This window comes from Pongo pygmaeus, chromosome 2 (assembly GCF_028885625.2).
Source record: "Pongo pygmaeus isolate AG05252 chromosome 2, NHGRI_mPonPyg2-v2.0_pri, whole genome shotgun sequence".
In the NCBI taxonomy this organism is placed as follows: domain Eukaryota; kingdom Metazoa; phylum Chordata; class Mammalia; order Primates; family Hominidae; genus Pongo; species Pongo pygmaeus.
Genome location: NC_085930.1, coordinates 96,705,779 through 96,728,197, shown reverse-complemented (window position 1 = coordinate 96,728,197; position 22,419 = coordinate 96,705,779). Strand labels below are relative to the sequence as shown.

Here is a 22,419-nt window from a genome sequence, read left to right as displayed (position 1 = left end):
AAAAAGGATGCACGGATCTTAATCTCAGTGTCCCAAATGAAGAACAGACTGTTACAGCTGAATCTGGGATGATCAAACACATCCCAGGCAAGCAAAGCTGACAGTCAGGTCTGTCATTTGACCGAAAACTAGACAGGGACCAGGGATCCCAACTGGTTGCTGGGTAAAAACTACAGGGATGTCTGACCAAGGGCACTGGGTCTGCAGAAGAAAATGGATCCCCTTCTCTTGATGTCTAGTTGGTTTCTGTTTTTGACAAGAACAATGATTTTGAACAGACAGGCCTTGCAGAGATGTGACATCCAGAGAGAAACACAAAATATGTTCAAGGTGCTCCCTGGTAACTCCCAGCTGTCCCTTCTAGCACAAATTATCCCTTCAAATGTTTGGTCCATGTGTGTCCTCAGGAGCACATGCCCACACTTAGAACCAGGGGACACAGCACCCGGGTGTTTTAGAACACTCTGCTCCCAGCCGAGAACAGAATACATTGAAATCTGATTATTCAGAACGGAAAAAGCTACTAGTCAAACAACCACATGGGATTGATTACATTGGAAATAAATTTTTAAAAATCTTAAACTTTCCTGTTTTTGGCTTTCAGCTGACTTCTTACCACCCACTGAGCAATGGTATGCAGATAAATAAGATACAAAGCATGCTGTTCAGGAAACTGTGAGGTAAGTAATCTATAATGGATTCATTTGGCGTTTCTGTTGCCCCCACACACCCCAAATGAGCAGATAAATAGTTTCAAAATGTTATTCTTTGGGAGGGGTGTATGTGCATGTGCATGTGTGCACAACACAAAACTGATTTCATTTGTTGAGACACTTTCCATTCTGTAGTGCATTTTTAATGACAAGAATTTAAAAATACCCAGTAACAATGGATTTTTCCAAAGGTTCATAACAAACACTGGCTCTCAGTGCTGTACATGTGCAACCTTGAAACATAGTGATTACGTGTTATTTTGAACTCTCAGCAATTAATATGCAACCAGATGTATCATTATCTACAGTTTATTAAAATGCAGAAGGCTGTGAATATAAAAAACCGATGCAGCACACAACAAAGCAGGCAAGGAGCTCAGAGACTCAGCTCTGCTCCCAGCATCACTCTCAGCTAGTTTCACTTCCAAAGAGATAATGGGGAAAATGGGTAGACAGTGGCAACTGACTTAAAATGAAAGAATAAATACAAACCTGTGATTTGGTTGTTGGGTTTTGTTAAAAAAAAAAAAAAAAAAAAGTTGGCTAGCCATTGTAGAGTCAGTGGTTAAGGGATGTCAATAAAAGTTTCCAGAAAAGACAAGGACATTCTGGTGGTAAAATAAAAATGGTATTTATTCCTGAGGCAAAGGATGCCTGCAGCAGAGAGCAGCAAGGTTCTCAAGTGTTTTCCAATATGGGCCATCTACAGAGGGGAAGATTCTTTTGAAGACTGCTGGGAGTCTAAATCGGCAAAATAATTTCCTTGGTAAAGGTTTCCCAAGCACTGCCAGGTTGGGAAGGGCACAAGGATGGAGTGGAAGGTTCTTCTTTTACATGCCAGGCCCTCCTTCTCTCTGCCCCAACATTTGAGAGTCAAGCGAGGGGCACCCTTGAGTTTGCAAAGCAGGACTGTGCAGAGGGCCACTTGACCCTGCAAAGCTTCGATCAATTGCGATTAAATAAATTATGCCCTGCCAAGGCACTTGCCTACTCATAGACTCTAGCAATTTTCTAGAAACAGAGCGGTCATCCTACTACACCTGATGCAGGTGTGACTCTTGTGACTCTGAAGCACTATGTAAACAATGAGGGAAGCCTAGGAAAGGGAAGGAGGAAGCACCAAGAGCTATGGAGTCACACACGCTCTCATCTACGCCATACAGCAACCCTGTTATCCTGTTTCATAGAAGAGGAAGCAGGTGTTCAGAGAAGTGAGACGACTTCCTCCAAGTCATACCCAGTAATTACCTGGCAGTGGTGAAATCTGAATTCAAATCTACCTGCCTTGAAAACTTTCCCCGCCACCCCCACACTGGCTTCCCAGGATATACAACTTCCTCTGATAATAACAATAATAATATAATAGCAATATACAGGAGGACTTTGTGCTAGACTGTGCCAAAGTGCTTTCTGTGCATTATTTCCTTGACTTCTCTTAAGTTAGTGCTACTAATATACCCATTTCACAGTGTAAGCAGCTGAGACTCAGAGGGGTTAAGGGCCTCGCCTGAAGTCACACAGTACAAATTGAGCTCAAGGCTATTAACTCGGCAAGGCCTGGGTTCTTAATTAACCACAGCATTGTTAGTTTCCGAAACCAGGGAGGAACCCTGAAACGAATAGGCTGTAGAGGCAGAAGGGAAGTAGACACTGACGCAGGGGGTGGAGGAGGAGAGAATGTTCATTCGGCATTCAAGCCCTATCACTTTGGAATCAGCAGCTCCTCTTGACTCCTCCCTCAGAATCTTAGTGAGCCCAGGTTCAAAGGTGTCCTGCTCATGTGCCCCCAGAAGATGCTGCCCTCTGCTAAGGGCACACTTGAGGACTGGGGGGTGGCAGGCATCCAGCATTAGGGAGCCTATTGGATGACCACTTCTCAATATTCCCCCTCCATAGTCTGCCAAGCTCCCCAATGAAATTGCCTGCTTCTCCCGCTCCCCGTGGTTGACAGTCACTATCCGTATGGTCGCATTGTTAATGACTTGGTCAAACTGAAGTAGAAGTTCCTTGAGGACAGAAAGCATGCCTTTTCCAAACCAGGGGGAAAATGATACACAGAGCCAGGTCTCAATAAATATTTACGGACAATTAAAGAGCATTAGGGGTCATTTTTTAGTTGTCTAGCTCTTTACCAGCTCGTATCCATCACCCTATGGAGGTTCCCTACATTTCCAACAAAGGATCTATTTTTAATTAAAGCACCCTGCAAATGAATAGGGCATGAAGAGCTCAAAGCAACCTAATCCACTCTCATCTGCTTGCCTTGGGTCTGTGTCCGTGGCTGGCATTTGGCTAGGATTCTCAGATGATGCATGTCAGGTGGGAGCCGGCCTCGAGACAACTTGCTCCCTACTCCTCTGGCCAGGGTGCCTCTCTACCCAGAGCTCACACACCAACCCCTGTCTGAAAGTCATTCTGGGAACAATCAGAAAGCCACACTAGCTTTTTTTGTTATTCTACCTGGCAGAAAAGAATGTGAAGATTGCCAGTATGCTTGCAACATCTTTTGTTTTAAAAATAATAATACCTAATGCTAACTCTGATCTCTTTACTTCCTACAAAGGAAGGAGCTACCTCCTAGCAGATGCCTTGCTAAGTATAACCCTTATAGCTTCTACTCAACTGATCTACGGTCAAGATAGACGTTGCTCCTGCTGCTGCTAATGACCTATTAAGTACTTGTTTGGTGGAAGCCCTTTATATGCCTATTTCATCTTCACAATTCCCTTGCAAATTCCCAATTTTCAGATGAGGAAACTAAGGCTTAGAGGATGAGACACAAGTCCAAGATCTCTCAGCTCACAGGTGGCCAAGTGGGGATTCAAACTCAGTTCAGGCTGACTTCCAAATCCAAGTTCTTAACCAGTACATTCTAGGGCTGACTCCAATTAAAGTGTAATCTCACCCAATCCTTCCCACCAGAGTGAAGGGAAAAAGGAACAGGATGGGTTGAATCATTTTAGCTGGAACTTTGGCATGTTCTTTGAAGCTTTGAAAAGAAAAAGATTTATGTTCTGAGGACAGAAATCTAGTTTTATTTTTTAAGTTGGCTAACATGTAGCACACAGTCATTTCCTATAACACATTAAAGCCAATTTTTATCTACTTAGTATCTGAAATTTGGGTCCTATGCTAAATGTCCAAATTTCAAGTTTAGTTTGCAAGTGACTGTGTCAAACTTGGGAACTTATTGTAGAATTCTAATCCTAGAAAACCCCTCAGAACATGCCTTGTTCACTGTTTCCAAACTCTCTGTATTGCCATGATAATTTTTTGCCATATGTACATGTCACCTGAGCTATTATGTACTATTTCCTTAATTAGTCATTTTTTACTTAAAAACTTATTGTAAAAATAAACTCTATCACTGCCTTAAATGGAAAATCACTATCACCTGCCATAAACAGAAACTAACTTTAAAAAACGAACCCTGAGGCCTACACTTAGTTACACAGGGAAATTATCAAGTGATGGGGAGGTGTTAAAGACACACTAATTCCAAGTGGAAACTTGAAATAATCAGAAGGATCAGATAATTTAAAAGGGAAAGTGATTAAATTATTTTGTGATTTGTCTTTGTAAGATTTGAGCTGCCCAAGTGGTATGAAACCCACCTTCTGAGAAATAATGAACTAATCCAGTCCTCTCATTCCAGAAACAGACTCTGAAATACCAAGAAGCTAAGCCTACCTTTGCCCTGTCCCCAGCTACTTGGGAAGCTCTTATAAGAACCAGCTTAGAAATAAATGCTGCATTTAAGAGACTTCCGAAGCAAGCTCCTGTTCCTTGATGTTGGTGCCAGAATCAAGCTCACTCTTCTAGGCCCTTGGAACCTGGGCATAAAGCATTCAGAGACTAATAAGAGAATGTAACATGTCTTTTCTGATGCTCTCTCCTTCAAAGCTCTCAGATAAGTCACCATCAAACATCTGAGGAGGAAGGAGGTGGAGGTGACAGTTCATCATGCATCTGTGGCTTACACAAGAAACCATCAGTTTTCCCTCTTCTAACAGCTTATTTCCTTCCTTACAGTGGTTTCTGACTCCTTCTGCAAGATCACACCCAGACATCCCCAACACAATCACCAGGATGGCTGAGAAAATGAACCAAGACTGCCAAAACCTAACACGATACTGATAAGCCACTTCCACCCCTGCCCAACCTGTGTGAGGTCAATAATTAAAAATAGTCTTCCCCAGTGACCTTTAGTTATCTTCTCTGTATTTGCCTGGGGTCGTTCTTGACATGCCTGCGTCACTTATGATTATGAAATGTTAGTATGCCAACATAAGATAGCACACTTGAAATGGGAGCTTGCCCTGGCCTTGGGTTCAGAAAGCACCCACAGGGAAGACTTACCATTTTGCCCCCCTCGGCCATCTGGCCCAACTCCATCTCTTTCTGCCACTAGCTTGTTCCCTTTTTCTTTCTGTAGCGTCTTCCTCTAGAAAGACTCCACATTTCCAAATCATACAGCCCATGGCAAGTCCAAAACATTTACCTTTCTTTTTTCCTTTTCACATTTTTTTTTTCAGGGTTCCAACATAGGCTGTCAGCTTTATTTAATTCAATCAGGTTGCCAACTTCTAATGCTAATGGTATCTACAGAAAGAGTGCCCTCAGGAAATGCTGTATTTCTTCTTACTATTTATCACCTCTGCTGCAAACATTAGGTCTGCAGAGTTCAGAAAGATATCATTTTAAGATATGTCATAGCCAGAAGTGGTGGCTTATGCCTGTACTCCCAGCACCTTGGGAGGCCGAGGCGGGAGGATTACTTGAACCCAGGAGTTCGAGACCAGTCTGGGAAACATAATGAGACCCTGACTCTACAAAAATAAAACAATTGAAAGAAAATTAGCCAGGTTTGGTGGCACACGCCTATAGTCCTAGCTGTAGTCCTAGGACTACAGCTGTAGCTACTCTGGAGGCTGAGGTGGGTGGGAGGATCGTTTGAGCCTGAGAGGTTAAGGCTGCAGTGAGCCATGATTGTGCCACTGCACTCCAGCCTAGGCGACAGAACAAGACCCTATTTCTAACACAAACCAAGAAACAAAATACATCACCTATGTGTATAGAAGTCTGTATCTATCCATTCCTTGTGGGCTTTTCGTTTTAACAGTGATCTCACATCAAATTTAAAGTAGGGCCTTGCAGTTGGAGATTACTCTGCACAGTGTTCTGGCTAACTTTAACGGGGTTCACTTAGAACACCCCCAGAGAGACAGTGCTGCTTATCACCTACCCAGAACCATGACTGGCTTAAGCCAACATTGTGGTATGCCAAGAGGTCAAGGCTGGGCAAGAAGGGACCAACATTTGGGCCCTGCCTCCTAATTTCTCTGAATCTCTTTTTCCTCAGTTGACAAACAAAAACGACAGCTCCAGAAAAAAAGAAAAATGAAGAAAAAATGAAAAACTAAAAAAAGAAAACCTAAAAACAAACAAAATAACAAAATTAAAAAAAAAAAAAAAAAAGGACAGTCCTTGCCTTGTCCAGCTCCCTCAGCTAATGCAAGGCTCAAAGGAGATAATGCATGTGAAAATAAGTGACTGCTGGCTGGGTGCGGTGGCTCAAGCTTATAATCCCAGCTACTTGGGAGGCTGAGGCAGGAGAATCGCTTGAACCTAGGAGGTGGAGGTTGCAGTGAGCCAAGATCTTGCTGCTGCACTCCAGACTGGGCAAAAGAGTGAGACTCTGTCTCAAAAAAAAAAAAAAAAAAAGAAAGAAAAGAAAATAACTGACTACTCTCTGAACAAAGGGTGGCATTGCTCTAGATTTACTGAGCACAACGAAAAAGGAGGAAAGTGTCCTGACTGCAACATGCCTGTCCCCTCTTCTCTACATCCCATATGCACACATACAGGTTTAAATTGGTTACAATGAGTATATAATCATGCTCAACTTTTTTTCCTCTTTATTTTTTCAGGAACACTAGGGTATTTCTGTTTGCTAGTGAGTAATGGCTGCAAATGATGTCACTGACCCCTGTGCCAGAGGCCATGGTCATGGAGCTATTGCTCTATTGTAGGACAGAGAGGTTGTTGGCCTTTCTGGCTAGTTAAATAGGAAAGGATGCTAGACTGGAACCAAACCATCAGACTTCAAGCTCCAGCTAGGCCATTCCCAGCTGTGTGATCTTCAGCAAATCATTGGACCTCTCTGAACCTTGGTATCTCATCTTTAAAATGAGGACAATTATATACTCAGGTAAGCCAAAGAATATGAAAGTGCCTTGAAACTGTAAAATGCACAAATACAAAGCATGGCTATTATTGCAAATAATGTCATTATGAACAACTTTGGAAACACAGCCTTTTCCCCACAAGAGCTAGAATACTATGTCCAAAGATCTGAACAATTTTTGTCTTTTAGTATGCACGGAAAGTGTGTTTTCTTTTTCTTAATTTTTTTTTTTTAAATAGAGACAAGGTCTTGCTATGTTGCGCAGGCTGGTCCCAAACTCCTGGGCTCAAGCAATCTGCCTGCCTCAGCCTCCCAAAGTGCTACAATTACAGGCATGAGACACTGTGCCCCACCAATAAGTGTATTATTTTCCTGCAACATTCACGGCATTGGGTTATTTTTATTTTTATTTTTATTTTTTTGAGACAGAGTTGCACTCTGTTGCCCAGGCTGCAGTGCGGTAGTGCGATCTCAGCTCACTGCAACCTCCGCCTCCCGAGTTCAAGCAATTCTTCTGCCTCAGCCTCCCAAGTAGCTGGGATTACAGGCTCCCGCCACCAGGCCCAGATAATTTTTGTTTTTTGTTTTGTTTTGTTTTGTTTTTTTTGAGATGGAGTCTCGCTCTGTCGCCCAGGCTGGAGTGCAGTGGCGCGATCTCGGCTCACTGCAAGCTCCGCCTCCCGGGTTCACGCCATTCTCCTGCCTCAGCCTCCCGAGTAGCTGGGGCTACAGGTGCCTGCCACCGCGCCCAGCTAATTTTTTGTATTTTTAGTAAAGACAGGGTTTCACCGCGTTAGCCAGGATGGTCTCAATCTCTGGACCTGGTGATCCACCCCTCTCGGCCTCCCAAAGTGCTGGGATTACAGGTGTGAGCCACCACGCCCGGCAATTTTTGTATTTTTAGTAGAGACTGGGTTTCACCATGTTGGCCAGTCTGGTCTTGAACTCCTAACCTCAGGTGATCTGCCCGCCTCGGCTTCCCAAAGTGCTGGGATTACAGGTGTGAGTCACCACGCCCAGCTTGGTTTTATTATGTCTTAAAAATAGTTGCAACATCAATTAGGTATAAAATAGCACCTTATTATTGCCTTTTTCATTTCTATAATTCCTACTAGAGTGAACATTTTAAATCTTTACTGTTCCTTGTGTGTGAACTACCTTCTAGTATCTTTGGCTTATTTGTCAATGAATATCTTAGGGTATTTTTAAAATATCTGTATAAATTATTTATATGACAAAGATGTTAATCTTTAGTCTGTCATTTTTATTTCAAAAATATTTTTCAATATATTAGTGTACTTCTCTTGTCTAAAGAAGCATATTAAGCCTAAAAGAAATCTTGTTTGTTGACATAGTATCATACAGTATCTTTGCACTTATTAATACTCAAGTTTTTCAGGCACACTAAAGATGTCTGGAAGAAATAAGCAAGGACAGGAAAGAGATAGGACAGTATGTCACATTTGGAAAAGTTAAGGGAACCAGGAGTACCAGGCCAGGAGAAGGAAAACATCTGAGGGGAGAGGGGGAGAGGAGAGAATGCACACGTGTGTGGAGTGGGAGAGGTGCAGAGAGAGAGTGGTTTTCAAATACTTATGGGGATAACACATAAGAAAGTATTACTGGGCCAGGCATGGTGGCTCACGCCTGTAATCCTATCACTTTGGGAGGCCGAGGGGGGTGGATTATCTGAGGTCAGGAGTTCGAGACCAGCCTGGCCAACATGGTGAAACCCTGTTTCTACTAAAAATACAAAAATTAGCAGGGCGTGGTGGTGTGTGCCTGTAATCCCAGCTACTCGGGAGGCTGAGACAGGAGAATAGCTTGAACCCGGGAGGCAGAGGTTGCAATAAGCTGAGATCGCACCACTGCACTCTAGCCTGGGCAACAAGAGCAAGGCTCCGTCTCAAAAAAAAAAGAAAGTATTACTGAACATTGCTCCAGGAAGCAATGTTACAACTAAGAAAGGATTTTCTCATCATCTATACTGAACACAGATGGAGTACAGTCATCCTTCAGTATCCAGGGGTGATTGGTTCCAGAACCCTCTCGGATACCAAAATCTAAGGATGCTCAAGTCCAAGATATAAAATGGCATACTGTTTGCCTGTATCCTACACACATCCTCTTACACTTTAAATCATTTCTAGATTACTTAGAATACCCAATACAATGTAAGTGATAATCGTTGTTATCCCGTATTGTTTTTTATTTGTATTATTTAAATTGTTGTATTGTTATTTTTTATTGTTTTATTCCCTAATATTTTCTTTTTTTTTTTTTTTTCTGAGATAGGGTCTCCCTCTTTCACCCAGGCTAGGGTTGCAGTGGCACAATCTCAGCTCATTGCAGCCTCAAACTCCCTGGCTCAAGCAATTCTCCCACCTCAGCCTCCCAAGTAACTGGGACTACAGGTGTGTGCTACCACGCTTGGTGAATTCTTTGATTTTTTTTTTTTTAGAGATAGGGTCTCGCTGTGTTGCTCAGAATGGTCTCAAACTCTTGGGCTCAAGCAATCCTGCTGCCTCTGCCTCCCAAAGTCCTGGGATCCAAATATTTTTGATCAATGGTTGGTTGAATCTGTGGATGTGGAACGAGTGGATACAGAGGGCCAACTATATACACCCTAAAATGTTGTTTGTCCCTGGAGGTGTTAAGCAGAGATTGAATGGATCTGGCAGCAGATAAGAATTGGGCTACAAGTTCTCAACAGGCCTTTCCCACTCTGAAGTTCTCTGATGCAATGACCCTGGGTCATTTCCTGGAGGCTGGATTTGTTTGCTTCATAAATCCTCAGAAAAAAAGAGCCTGTTTTGCTACTCCTTTCCTCCTCATCTTAAGAGCCAGAAAGAAGAAAAAAGTCTAGCGAACTTACCATTAAGGTTTCTCATTCAGCTTCAATTAACTGAAATTTACTAACAATCAGGGCTACCTTCTCTCAAAAGGACACAATGGTCCAAACAGAAAGTCCGGGCACAAGTGTTTCTAGACTGAAAAAGAACCACTCCTTTCCCAGCCAGTAGAAGGTTTGGAAACCTTTCCTGATTAACTTGTGACACAGTCTCTCTCTTATTTTTTTGCTTTTGAAGATGGAATCTTACTCTGTTGCTCAGACTGGAATGGCGCTCGGCTCACTGCAACCTCTGCCTCCCAGGTTCAAGCGATTCTCCTGCCTCACCCTCCTAAGTAGCTGGGATTACAGGTGTGTGCCACCACGCCTGGCTAATTTTTGAATTTTTAGTACAGACGGTGTTTCACCGTTGGTCAGGCTGGTCTTGAACTCCTGACCTCGTGATCCACCCACCTCAGCCTCCAAGTGCTAGGACTACAGGCGTGAGCCACCACACTGGGCGTGACACAACCTCTTCTAAACTAGTTACTGGTGTCAACTAATAAAAAAAAAAAAAAAAAAAGGAAGGCAATAGAAACCACTGGCTTTCACTCCTGACAGTCCATGAGCCAACATAAGAATAAATGGCAATGCAGTCACGGCAATTTCCTCATTTTGTGTGACCTCTACCCATTATCAAGGCTGACAAATTATGGAAGGCAACTGCACACATACATCACAAAGTAGCCCTTCCAGATACACACATCATCAATAACAATTACATTTACACAGGGCTTTGCAAAATTAGGATGTGATCAGTAATTTATTTTCTTTCAGTAGTTATGAAAACAGTGGCATCTGTCCAGGATTTTTACAGGCAATCACAGGGTGTCTTGAGAAAATGACACAATTTGCAAATATCCAGATGGTATTTGGGCCTTCCAGTGATTGGTTTACACAGAAGGCTTGTGGTTAATATAGATAAGCAGAATGACTAACAGAACTAACGGTGGCACCTCCACAGAGCTAAGCATGCAGAATTCTGCCAAAGACCAGCTCCCTGGTCTTGAGAAATACAAAATGAAAATTACTAAAACCCTCCCAAATGGGGGCTTGCAAACCCCACTCCCGTGGGTTGCAGCCGTTCTATGAAGTGGGCTGCCAGAAATATTGACTAATGGTGGAGTTTCCTACCCAGACACTCAGGAAAAAAATGGGCCTTTGAGCATCAGGCAATTTTTTTGGGCAGGTGGGTTCATCCTTCACGTGTTATGTGGTGAGAAGACCAATGATTTAGTCACTTAGAGGCAATGTGATGTGGTTGGAAAAGTACAGACTACAGGGTCAACCGGGATTTTAGTCTCATCTCCTTGACCCAGCATTAAAGCCATCCTGGGAAAGCCACTACCCTGTTCTGAGCCTGTTTCTTCTTCTACAAAAGAGGGCATTAATACCAACCTCATAGGATTACTGTGATGATTAAAGGACTTACGGTAAAGCCCCTAATGCACTGCTATGCACTGCTGTGTGTAAAACAACATTCAGGAAATTAGGCTGGTGATCATCATGTTTCTTAAAACCATTTTAAGAATCTTTTTTTGAGATGTAAAGGTCTTAATAATAATGACATTTTTGGAGCACTTACTACAAGCTAGGCACTATGGTTAGCGCTGTATATGAAACATCTCATTTGACCCTCACTATGGTCCTAGGAGTTAGAGCTCTCATCATCTCCATTTTACCTTGAGGAAACAGGTTTGAAGAGGCACGGTAGCTTGTCCAAGGTCACATCAACTAGCAGGTGGTGGAGACAGCATTGAGATTCAGGCAGTCTTATTCTAGTCAATGCCCTTGAACAGCATTAAATGTACACATGTAAAGTCAACATATTTTCCTCTTCTGTTGCTAGTTCATGTGCATTCTTAAGGACCAAGATTCCCAAAATAATTTTCCAACTGAACAGCCTCGGAATGATGGCTCAATGACCACAACCAGATCCTATAGCAAGTGATGGCCTTTTTCTGGGTAGCTCCATGTGGCTTCCCACCCAGCAAGATCTCTGAGGTCATATGATTCCTGGAGTCTATTTAATCATCTGAAGAAATTACAGGATTCTAACTGCAATAACTCCTTATGACTAGTTTCATGTGTGTTCAGGTATACTATCAGTTCAATACAATATGATACAGATTCCAAGAATGTATAGATTACTAGAAACCAGTAACCCTTTAGCTTTTCAGCTGGCATTCAAGAAGTACGGCCCAAGGTGCATACAATTTTACAATGCACATGTTGACTGATAGAGGCATAAATCGTGGCAGGAGCATAGGGTTCACCTTGCCCTTTAGAAGTGAGCCTTAAAGGATACCTTCTCAGTTATGTAAGGTGCTCAAGGTTATACTTAAAAGATAATATTTTAAAGTATTTTGCATGTCCGTTAAGTTTTGTATTACCACCCCACCTTTTATCCCACAGAGGTAAACACCCTTAGGTGCTACAAGGGACGCTGATATTAAATGCTGGATGGAATCCATCAGGAAATTTAGCATTGGATCTTGGCTTAGCTGCTGATTTTCTTTGCAGCTTTCTGCAAATCACTTCCCCTCAGTGTCCTTATTCATAAAGTGGAGAGAACGGTACAAGCTTTATGTTAACCTTACAACACATTTGGAATCTCAAGTGAGACACTAGACATGGTAGGAGCAGAGCTCTGTCATTTCTAGGTGCATGTCATTATTCTCAGGGTGATGCAAGGCTACTGGTCAAGTCAAAATCAGAACCTATACTTTGGAGACCCAGGGCAGTATTCAGCTATTCATGAGATAGGCCTATGGTCTATGGCACTACAAATTTTTAAAACTGCTGAGAGTCAAAAGCAATGGCTACAAATACCATTAACTAAATCAGGCCTAATCTGACCAATATCTAAGATGGTAAATTTTAAAACCGAAAGTAAGTTGTCCACCAAGTTGTCAGATATAGTCTTACAAAAATAACAGAAACACCTCTTTGTATTTTGATTAAAAATGAACTGGACCTAAAACTCTTAAAAGCTTCTCACAAGGCTCTAGCTTCCTTAGCCAATGTGTCCACCTTACCTGAGCTTGCTTCCTTTACTTTGTTCTTTTTTTTTTAAGGCTTCTTTTTAAAAAGCAAACCTCACTATGGGGAAATATTGATTTTTAACTTACAATCAGGATAATTCATTAGAGGTAACACATTTTCTTTTAGTGATTTGATCAGGTGTTTAGGGCAGCTATGTAGACCAGTCCCTCCTGGCATGGGAAGTAGATGACCAATAAATACAAAAACAGATAAACTGAACAAAGCTGCATCAAAGATCAGAAGAAATAAACTGAATGCTCATATCATATCACATTTTTCTGTGAAAGTCTAGAGCCATGAACTAAGCTCCTTAGATTTCACAATTAATGATTACAACCAGCAGGAATCTCACTGATTATGGATATTAAAATTAAACATTTGCCACCCAACTCAAACCCCCAAGTCATAAGAAATAGCAGATTAAGAGGCAGTATAATACTAACAGACATGCAATATTATAATCCCTGTAGAATATTTTCAAAAGCTTAAAATAGATCATTTAAAGAAAATAAAAATACATTTTTAAAATATCATTTTTTGCTTTCACTGGAAACTACCACAAATAAAAAATTACAAATCACTTAAATCTTGAGTAGAAATTTTATTTGCTTTTAAGAGAATGCTTATTTTTAAATTTTTTTTACTCAGTGTACGGTATCAAATGCACATCAACGCCACTTGCCTGTTCCCCAGGAGCCTCTTCCTAAGTGATTTTCCCCAGTACACTTGCTGCAAGGATAGGAGTGAATGCTAGAAGGCACTTCCCAGTGCCATGCTGTGTGCACTGTCCTACCCATGGCAAATTCGGAAGGACAGCCATTACACACGGCCATTAAATGTTTAAAGGGCACAGGTGCTCTGTTGCAACGGCCTTTGAAGGTCAACAAGTCCTGTTTTCCTAGAAAGGCCTCTGGATAGATCCATTTTTCTTTTTATTATAACCACATTCTTTCTACAAAGAAAACAATCACTCTTAAAAAAAATACTTTCAGAGGAATTAACAGTCAATGCCTAGTTTATAAACAATTACATAATCATGTTTTTCAAAAGGCTGACAAGTGAATGCTATTTTTTAATTTACGAATACTGACGACACCTACTGGTGGAAAATATATTTTAGTTAACTGCTTATGGAGAAGCTAGGCCTACAAGGGTTGGCTGCCTTTTGCGCTGATAACGAAACCAGAAAACTACCCACTAAACTCACTTAGGTTTCTTTTTCCAATTTTGCCAATTTCCATTATCAGGAAGTGATATGCTCATCAATGAAGCTAAAAGATATCTCTGCCTCAAAGTGTATAAAGCATACTTGATTTAGTGTTTAAATCAAACACTAAAAAACAAACAAAAACCCCAATAGTGATATCTGAAAAATATTTACCAACTATTTCCAAAACTATTCCAACCCCTTCCTTATTTCTCACACCAGGATATCCACATACAAGGAAAATAAGTCATATTTTATAGTCTAGATCCAGCTACCAATGAAGAAAATTAATATTTGACATGTGATAAGTTTCATATTTGTGATATATAGACACATCTATATTCTATGTATAAGAATAAAGTGAAATTAAGCAGGCAAGTTTTACCTAAGCCTTTAGCTAAACTACTCAAAAACACAGGACTAAGTGATAGTAGGAAGGGATTGGTTAGAGTCCTCAGCTATCCTCACTATTCTTTTCTTTGGCCCACTTCAATTTATTAATTTATTGGTTATGCCTTTCTTCCTTACAAAAGGAATTTGAGTGGGCACCAAATGCGCTGCTCCTATGTTGATTAAATTAGGAAGTTCCCACTGAAAAAATATTATATCCATTCCAGGCGTGACCAACCTGAATTCTATGCAGATGCTGCCCTATCAAACCTTAAGTAAGACTCCAAATGCCACTAGGGCCATCACACTTTCACAGCTGCTGGCAACAAAAACTCTTTGTGATAATATTCGACTGAGCTGGAGTGTAGGGTTGGGTTTGAGTGAGGGAGAAGAAGTTAGTTTGTGCTCAGCGTACAGAAAGCTGAATACAACCAGAGACTGCTTGAAGTCCTGTCAGCTTGGAGCAGCTCTTGCTAGAGGAAATGAATCTTTGATGGTGTGCTCCCGAATATACATGATTCAGTGAGCCAAGTGCATACAGCTGAGCAGACCCAAGGACGGCAAGTGGGTGGAACCTCAACAATGCTGTGACAAGGCCGGATGCACACCTGCCTTCAGCCTTTCCCCAGTGGTGGTGGTGATGTTTGATGTTCGCAGAGTGAGGTGTGGGAGAGTGGAAAGCTCCCAGATACACGCATGGGCGGCAATGACTAGCTGGGTCCTGTGGGTTCCACCGCAGCTTGACCACAGCAAAGCTGTAATCTAGCGAAAGCGACTGTATTCCCTAAGACCCTCAAAGAGAGGGACGCTTTCTCCTCCAGCTGAACCCAACCTTTAAGGCCAGTGAGCTATGTGCCAGAGAAATAACACGCAAGAGGAAAAGGCAGACTAAACATAACCTGGGAGCACTCCTTCACATCGCCCGCAAGGCACAGGAAAGTTCCCAGAAAGAGAAATGTTTCCAATGTTCCAAGGCAGCTTTCCATTGTCCTAAGGACTTTAATTCATTTTCAAGATCCATGTGGGAGACACTCCAATTTACTCATTTAGCCCCAGCCCCCTGGCTGAATGACCCTCACTGGCCACAGGTGATAGGCAGAGGTGCTGTGTCCTGTCTTTGCTGCCAAAAGGCTGCAAGGCCAAGTCTGACAGGTGAGAGGGCTGGAACTTCCCTCTGCTCTCACAACCCAGGCAAAAAAAGCTCGTTTAAAGGGTAGCTCTTCCCTGACACTGGGGCTTGCTGACAGTAGGAGAAAGTCCCTCTGAGGGTCCAGACAGAAGATGGACAGTCTGAGAGCCCTGCAAAGGCAAGGAGGCGGCTGCTCCCAGACCAGCAGGTAGAGGGACAGGGAGAGAGGAGGCAGCTAGTGCTTGGTCCACAGAGAAAGAGCGAGAGAAAAGGAGACAGGGTGAGAGATGGCGACGGGAAGACACAAAGAAGACTGTGTGAGAGATGTAGGGAGAGAAAGTGGCACCCACGGTGAGTGAGAGATGGAAACAGAGACAGTGACAGCGGACGGGCGCCGAGAGTGGGAGATGGAGGGAGACGAGACAGGCAGATGACCCCCTAGAGGTCCAGGTGCAGGGCGCGGCCCTACCTCAGCGTCCTTGGCCGGACCGCTGGCCGGGGGTAGCTCCAGGCTGCAGTTCGCCCTCTTGACCGTGAGGTAGAAGGGGTAATCCTTGGCCACCATGGCGGCTGCCGGGCCTGCCCTTTGGGATGTCACCGCTGACCCTAGGCGACTACAAAACTCCCAGGCAAAAGGGGGCCCCAGCTCCACGATGCCGGGCGGCGGCGGCGACACGGAGACCGACAGCCGGCTTCTAGCCGGGCGGGACTCGACTGGGCTCCGGAGCCGAGTGGGCGGGACCGTGCCAGCCACGCCTTGATGGGTGGGGAGGGGGCGGGCCGCCGGCTCGGCACCGCCCCACGCTGCCGGGAGGGCCCACGTGCCGCCGCGCGGACACCTCTTGGGGCTGCGAGGGGCGTGGGGCAGTCCCGCGGGTGGAGAGGGACCTCTCTCTCCCCGCTGGCATTCGACTCCGGGCGTCCCCGCGGAGCGTGGGCCGCGATTGAGGGGCAGGCAGACCCCGTGATAGCTCCTTTCGGGCTCTTTGGCACTCTCCGGGTGAAAGAGGCTGCTGGTAGAAAGGAAGCTGGGGCGAAACCGGGCGACGGGGAGAAAGGAGGCTGTAGGGCCACCTGGAGGCAGGAAGGAGCCTGGGGGGAAAAGCGAGCGTTTTAAAAGCCCACATTAGAAAGGGGTGGTGTTCTCTCTTGCCCTCTTCCCAGGCCACTGCACGCTTTTTTTTTTTTTTTTTAAATGAATGTCACTGGAGTGTAATCTACAAATGGCAAAATGCACCCATTTTAAGAGTACCGTTTGTTGAGTTCTGACAAATGTAAACACCCGTATAACCACCTCCACAGTCGGTATACAAAACATTTCCACCACCCCCGGAAAGTTCCCTCGAGACCTTTCCCTTTGCACTCACTTTTAAATTTGACTAGCATATTCAGAGGCTGCCTGACACTCGAGGGCAATCTGACAGGGTGTCCTTCAAGTATAAAGCTGTGCATGGATGACCCGGCACTACCACACCTTTCTGGATCCTTTTTGGAGAAACAATGACATTGTAAATGCCCAAGAAGGCGATTGATCATAAGGTTGTTTGCAGCAGCCCTGTCTGGGGCAGTAAAAAATAAAAAATAACTGGAAACAATGGTAATATATCCATCAATAGGGAATGCTTAAATAAACTTTCCTCACTGTGTAATACCACTTAGCAGCAGTGAAAAAGGAGATGGGTCTATGGGTGTGGCATGGAAAGATCTTCAATGTATTAGACTCAGTTTAAAAATAACAGACTAAGCATAATACAATACCATTTGTGTTAAAAAAAAAATACAAGTTTACCAAAGAATATCATATATTTTCTATAGAGACATATTTGTGGGTAAATAGCATTGAACACTGTCTAGAAGAATCCACAGCAAGCTTTTACCAGTTCCCCTGTGGCTGAAGGGAGGCACCTGGGTTTAAAGAATTAAAGATAGTGAACAAAAGGGACTTAAGCTTATAGCTCATGTTTTAAAATTTTTTATAAGAAAATTTTAAATGTCTTTAATTCACAGCCTGGGCAGCAGTGAAACCCTGTGTCTACAAAAAAATACAAAAAATTAGCCAGGGATGGCAGTGCACACCTGTAATCCCAACTACTCCAGAGGCTGAGGTGGGAGGATCACTTGAGCCCGGGAGGCAGAAGTTGCAGTGAGCCAAGATCATGCCACTGCACTCCAGCCTGGGTGACAGAGACCCTGAAAAAAAATAAAAAAGAAAAGAAAAAAAGAAAGAGGAAGGAAGAAAGGAAGGAAGGAGAAAGAAAAGAAAAGAAAAAAGAAAAGATGGCTAGGTAGAGTGGCTCACACCTGTAATCCCAACACTTTGGAAGGCCAAGGCAGCAGTGTGGCTTGAGGCCAACAGTTCAAGACCAGCCTAGGCAACATAGCAAGACCCTGCCTCTACAAAAAATTTAAAAATTAGCCAGGTATGGTAGCGCATGCCTGTAGTCTCAGCTAATCCCGAGGTTGAGGTGGGAGGATTCCTGAGCCCAAGAGTTCAAGGCTGCAGTGAGCTATGATTGCACCACTGCACTCTAGCCTGGTGACAGGGTGAGACCCTGTCTCAAGAGAAAAAAAGAAAAATACCTTCATTCATGGCACTACTTGGGAAATTATAGTTTTTTAAAATATTATAATTATCATATTTTCTCTTTTTTTTTTTTTTTTTTTTTTGAGATAGGGTCTTGCTTTGTCACCCAGGCTGGAGTGTAGTGGCATGATCTTGGCTCACTGCAACCTCCTCCTCCTGGGCTCAAGTGATCTTTCCACCTCAGCCTCCCAAGTAGCTGGGACTACAGGCCAGGACCAGTGTGCCTGGCTAATTTTTGTATTTTTGTAGAGACAGGGTTTTGCCATGTTGCCCAGGCTGGTCTCCAACCCCTGAGCTCAAGCAATCCACCTGTCTCAACCACCCAAAGTGCTGGGATTACAGGTGTGAGCCACCATGCCCAGCCCTAAAATGATCATCTCTCAGAAGTTATTTTGTAGACTGTACTGTTGAATCTTTTTCCTCCTCATGTGGAAAGTCATGACTACATCAGGTGGTGATCTACGGAGACACTGTCTTTTGCTTTTACTTCTTGGGGATGCAGCGGGTAGTGGGAATGGTGATATCCAGTCCCTGTTTGTGTGCTCTTTGCTTCTAGCTGAGGTCAGAACCCAGCAGTTCCTACTTCTCAGGCAGGACAACTCATAATACATAGCTCTTCATCCCAGGTATCAAATCCACACCCTCGCACTAAATCCGCTTACTTTCCTACCCAGCTAGTGCAGAGAAACTGCTTTTGGAGGCAGAAAGAATTGGGCCCTGTGTAACCAGCCTGTTATTACCACACATGTAAATGAAGCTCCTGAATGGGTGGAGGTTCCAACTGAAATTGAAGAGAGCACCTGAGTTTTTTTTCCCTCGATAGACAACCTGAAGCAATGGGAAGAAATCTGTCTCAGAAGAGGTATGGGGTGGGAAAGAGCACCTCAGAACCACTGATTTTTCCTATTTGTATTCCTGAACACAACTTTATCCTTTTAGCCTGAGCTGTGCTGATGGGGAGCTCACACAAGTGCTCCAAAAGCTTAGCCAAGCTTGGTGGGGGTGTGAGAGTAACCTCATCTCCAAGTAGCCCCTGATTAACTATGCAGCCAAAGGCAGGGCCAGAGGCAGTGACATGCCTCACTCAGGGCTTGTCTGGCCACCAAGAACCTGTGCCCAAGTACCGGAGCCACTTCTTATTCCTCTTTCTCTGCCTGCTCTTCTGGCCCTCACAGTCCACTATCTCAACTAGAAGACACTGGCCATCAAAGCCACTGGCTTTGACTCCCAGAAGAGCTTGCTGGGCCTTGTTCTCAAGTTGGAAAATGTACTTATAGCACTTGGTGAAGAAAATAGTCATTCTGGCGAAGTCTGATAGCCCTGGGACTGGGTTGCTCATTGCAGTATCCTTAGGGCAGAGCAGGGAGTCTGACATACCATAAGTCCAGTGTAACAGTAAGCAAACCCTAAGAAATATGTTTATTTTATTTTATTTTTTTGAGACAGGGTCTCACTTTGTTGCCCAGGCTAGAGTGCAGTGGCACAATCTTGGCTCACTGCAGCCTCAACCTCCTGGTCTCAAGCAATCCTCCCACCTCAGCCCCTCAAGTAGCTGGGACTACAGGCACATGCCACCACGCCCAGCTAATTTTTATATTTTTTGTAGAGATGGGGTTTCACCATGTTGCTCAGGCTGGTCTTGAATTCCTGAGCTCAAGTGATCCGCCCACCTCGGCCTCCCAAAGCGCTAGGATTACAGGCATAAGCCACTGTGCCTGGCCTCTGAAGAAATGTTAAAGTGCAACTTAGGTTGAAGCACAACTATTGCAGAGCAATCAACAGTCATATTGAGTGATGAGAAGGCTGCCGTATCCATCTTCTCTTAAAACATTTCTTTCCTTTCCTTAAAAGATACTGGAGCCATAAAAATCAATAAATACACAGGGCTACACAACATATATATGGCAAACATACCTCTTTTCCACTGTACATGCTAGGCAAAGAGAGACAGACAGAGGCAGAGAGATTGCTAATGGTCTGTAACAATTTAAATAGTGCTGTAAAAATGCATAAGCTACAAAAGGAAAGATGGGAATCTGGAATTCCCTTGGGTGGTCTGATTCTTCCAAGCTTCTTACAGCATGAATGTCTCACCATCCAGAATAGGATTCTGGTGTTTAAATACATATATTTTTGGTACAACAAAGCCTATAAACTCAAGCCAGCAATTTGGGGTGCATACAAGCCATGTATATGGTCCTTGAGGCATTTAACGAATTTTCAGGAGTATTTTTTTTTAACTTCCATCAGTATATAGGTTAAGGTCAGGATTAGCTATTTCAGGAGTATTTTTGACCTCATGCAATTTCCACCTTGGTCCCTGACTTCAGCACCTTCCCCATATGTAATGCACTGCTCCACCATTGACAGATTTGGGTTTTAGGCAATCTGCCTGAGACTCTATCTGGGGGTGTCCGTGATCAAAGACTGTCAGAAAACAGGCAGCCCTGCAGGAGGGCTTCCAAGCATATCCCTAAGGTTAGTGTCACAGTTGAAGGAAGCTGGTCCAGCCCTGCAATGCCGCCAAGCTAAGTGGCCCCAGGAGCCCGGAGCTCCCCATTCTGCCTGTGTGTGTGTTTATGGGCTTAGGAACAACACTGCTCTAACAGGCAGCTTCACTCAAAGAAACGGCACAAAGTGTCTTTCAGAACTTGCCTTCGGCACAGCCCATTATAATCCTATAAAATGCTTCACAGCCGGGCAGTGTTCCTTGCCAGCCAGAAGCCTGGAGACTGAAATAAAGAGGGCTGTTCTGCATTTGCAGGAACTGTGCCAAGCACAGGGCCTGTGGTCTTGCCTGTGTTGAGTGGGGGTCATTTGGGCTGCTGGTGGAATGGTAGGCCTGAATACAGAAGCCCACCACTGGTTATTAGCTCCTTTTAGACTTGCAGACAACCAGGCATGGCTTGGAGACCATCTGTCAACTCCTTAAATCCCAGTCCCATGATTGGGAGCAGAGCAGGCCTAGCTGGAGGATAAAACCAGAAGCTAACGTGGGCTGTGACAACCTTCTCAGCCAACAGGACAATGCTTTGTCCTATTAGTGTTATATTTTAACATGAGGAATAGCGAGTTCCTTTTTTTTTTTTTTTGAGACACAATCTTGCTCTGTTGCCTAGGATGGAGTACCGTGGTGTGATCTTGCTCACTGCAACCTCCACCTCCTGGGCTCAAGCAATTCTCCCGCCTCAGCCTCCTGAGTAGCTGGGATTACAGGTACACACCACCACGCCCGGCTAATTTTTTGTATTTTTAGTAGAGACGGGGTTTCACCATGATGGCCAGGCTGGTCTTGAACTCCTGACCTCAAGTGATCTGCCCGCCTTGGCCTCCCAAAGTGCTGGGATTACAGGTGTGAGCCACCGCGCCAGGCCTGAGTTCCTTTTTCTTTAAAGGCTTGTTCATCCATCCGTTCATTCATTTATTAAATAATTAATGAATGCTTATTACAGTCAGATGTTCAATTAGATACATTTCTCCCCTCCTCTTCTCCACCCATTTCTGAACTTCTATGCCAGGCAGATGTTTAATACATACTTGCTCAAAGAATAAGGCCAATTTTAAAATGTGGCCTTTCAATTGTAACCTATGTGTTTACATTTGAATAAGGAGCTCAAGGAACAGTAGCTGATCCCCCAAAGCCTGGGCCTCCAATATGTGTACCTCTATTTGCTTTCCCTGGTATCTGAAGTCATCTCTTCTACCTGCTAAAGTGGCATGGATGTGTAGGTATATGTTGGGCACATGAGTGTTGCAACACCTTTCCCCTCCCCTTCCATTTGGGTGACATTTCCAGTTAATGACCAAGCCCTGCTCTCCTCTCTCTAATTTCAGTTTTGATGGGGAGGGAACCTAAAGAAGTTCTGGCAGTGAATTCTGACAGATCAGGACTGTGATTTACTGCTAGACAGGTAAAAATGGCACAAATGAAGCAATGATTATCTCTAAACTCATACCAGTATTACTATTCTCCCTTTGCCTAAGGAGCTGTCCGCTGACTCCAGTCTAGATTTACAAAAATGTATCTCTGGGCGGGGCACAGTGGCTCATGCCTGTAATCCCAGCACTTTGGGAGGCCAAGGCGGGCGGATCACCTGAGGTCAGGAGTTCAAGACCAGCCTGACCAACATGGTGAAACCCCATCTCTACTAAAAATATGACAATTAGCCAGGCATGGTGGCGGGTGCCTGTAGTCCTAGATACTTGGGAGGCTGAGGCAGGGGAATCACTTGAACCTGGGAGGCAGAGGTTGCAGTGAGCCGAGATCATGCCAC

General features: G+C 43.9%; 1 protein-coding gene across 9 annotated transcripts in view; it reads right to left on the bottom strand.

Moving 5' to 3' along the window:
• The window catches only part of ARHGEF3 (Rho guanine nucleotide exchange factor 3), a 349,765-nt gene that overhangs the window by 59,858 nt on the left and 267,488 nt on the right, over nucleotides 1-22,419 (bottom strand). The window contains exon 1 of one of the 9 annotated variants that reach the window (XM_054482015.2): nucleotides 16,031-16,478. The exons of 7 other annotated variants lie outside the window; for them this stretch is intronic. In XM_054482015.2, coding sequence (XP_054337990.1) covers nucleotides 16,031-16,126 — 96 coding nt within the window. In that variant the 5' untranslated portion in view covers nucleotides 16,127-16,478. Of the gene's footprint in view, nucleotides 1-16,030; nucleotides 16,479-22,419 lie in introns of those variants that run through there. One more of the 9 variants, XM_054482019.2, reaches the window with a different exon arrangement.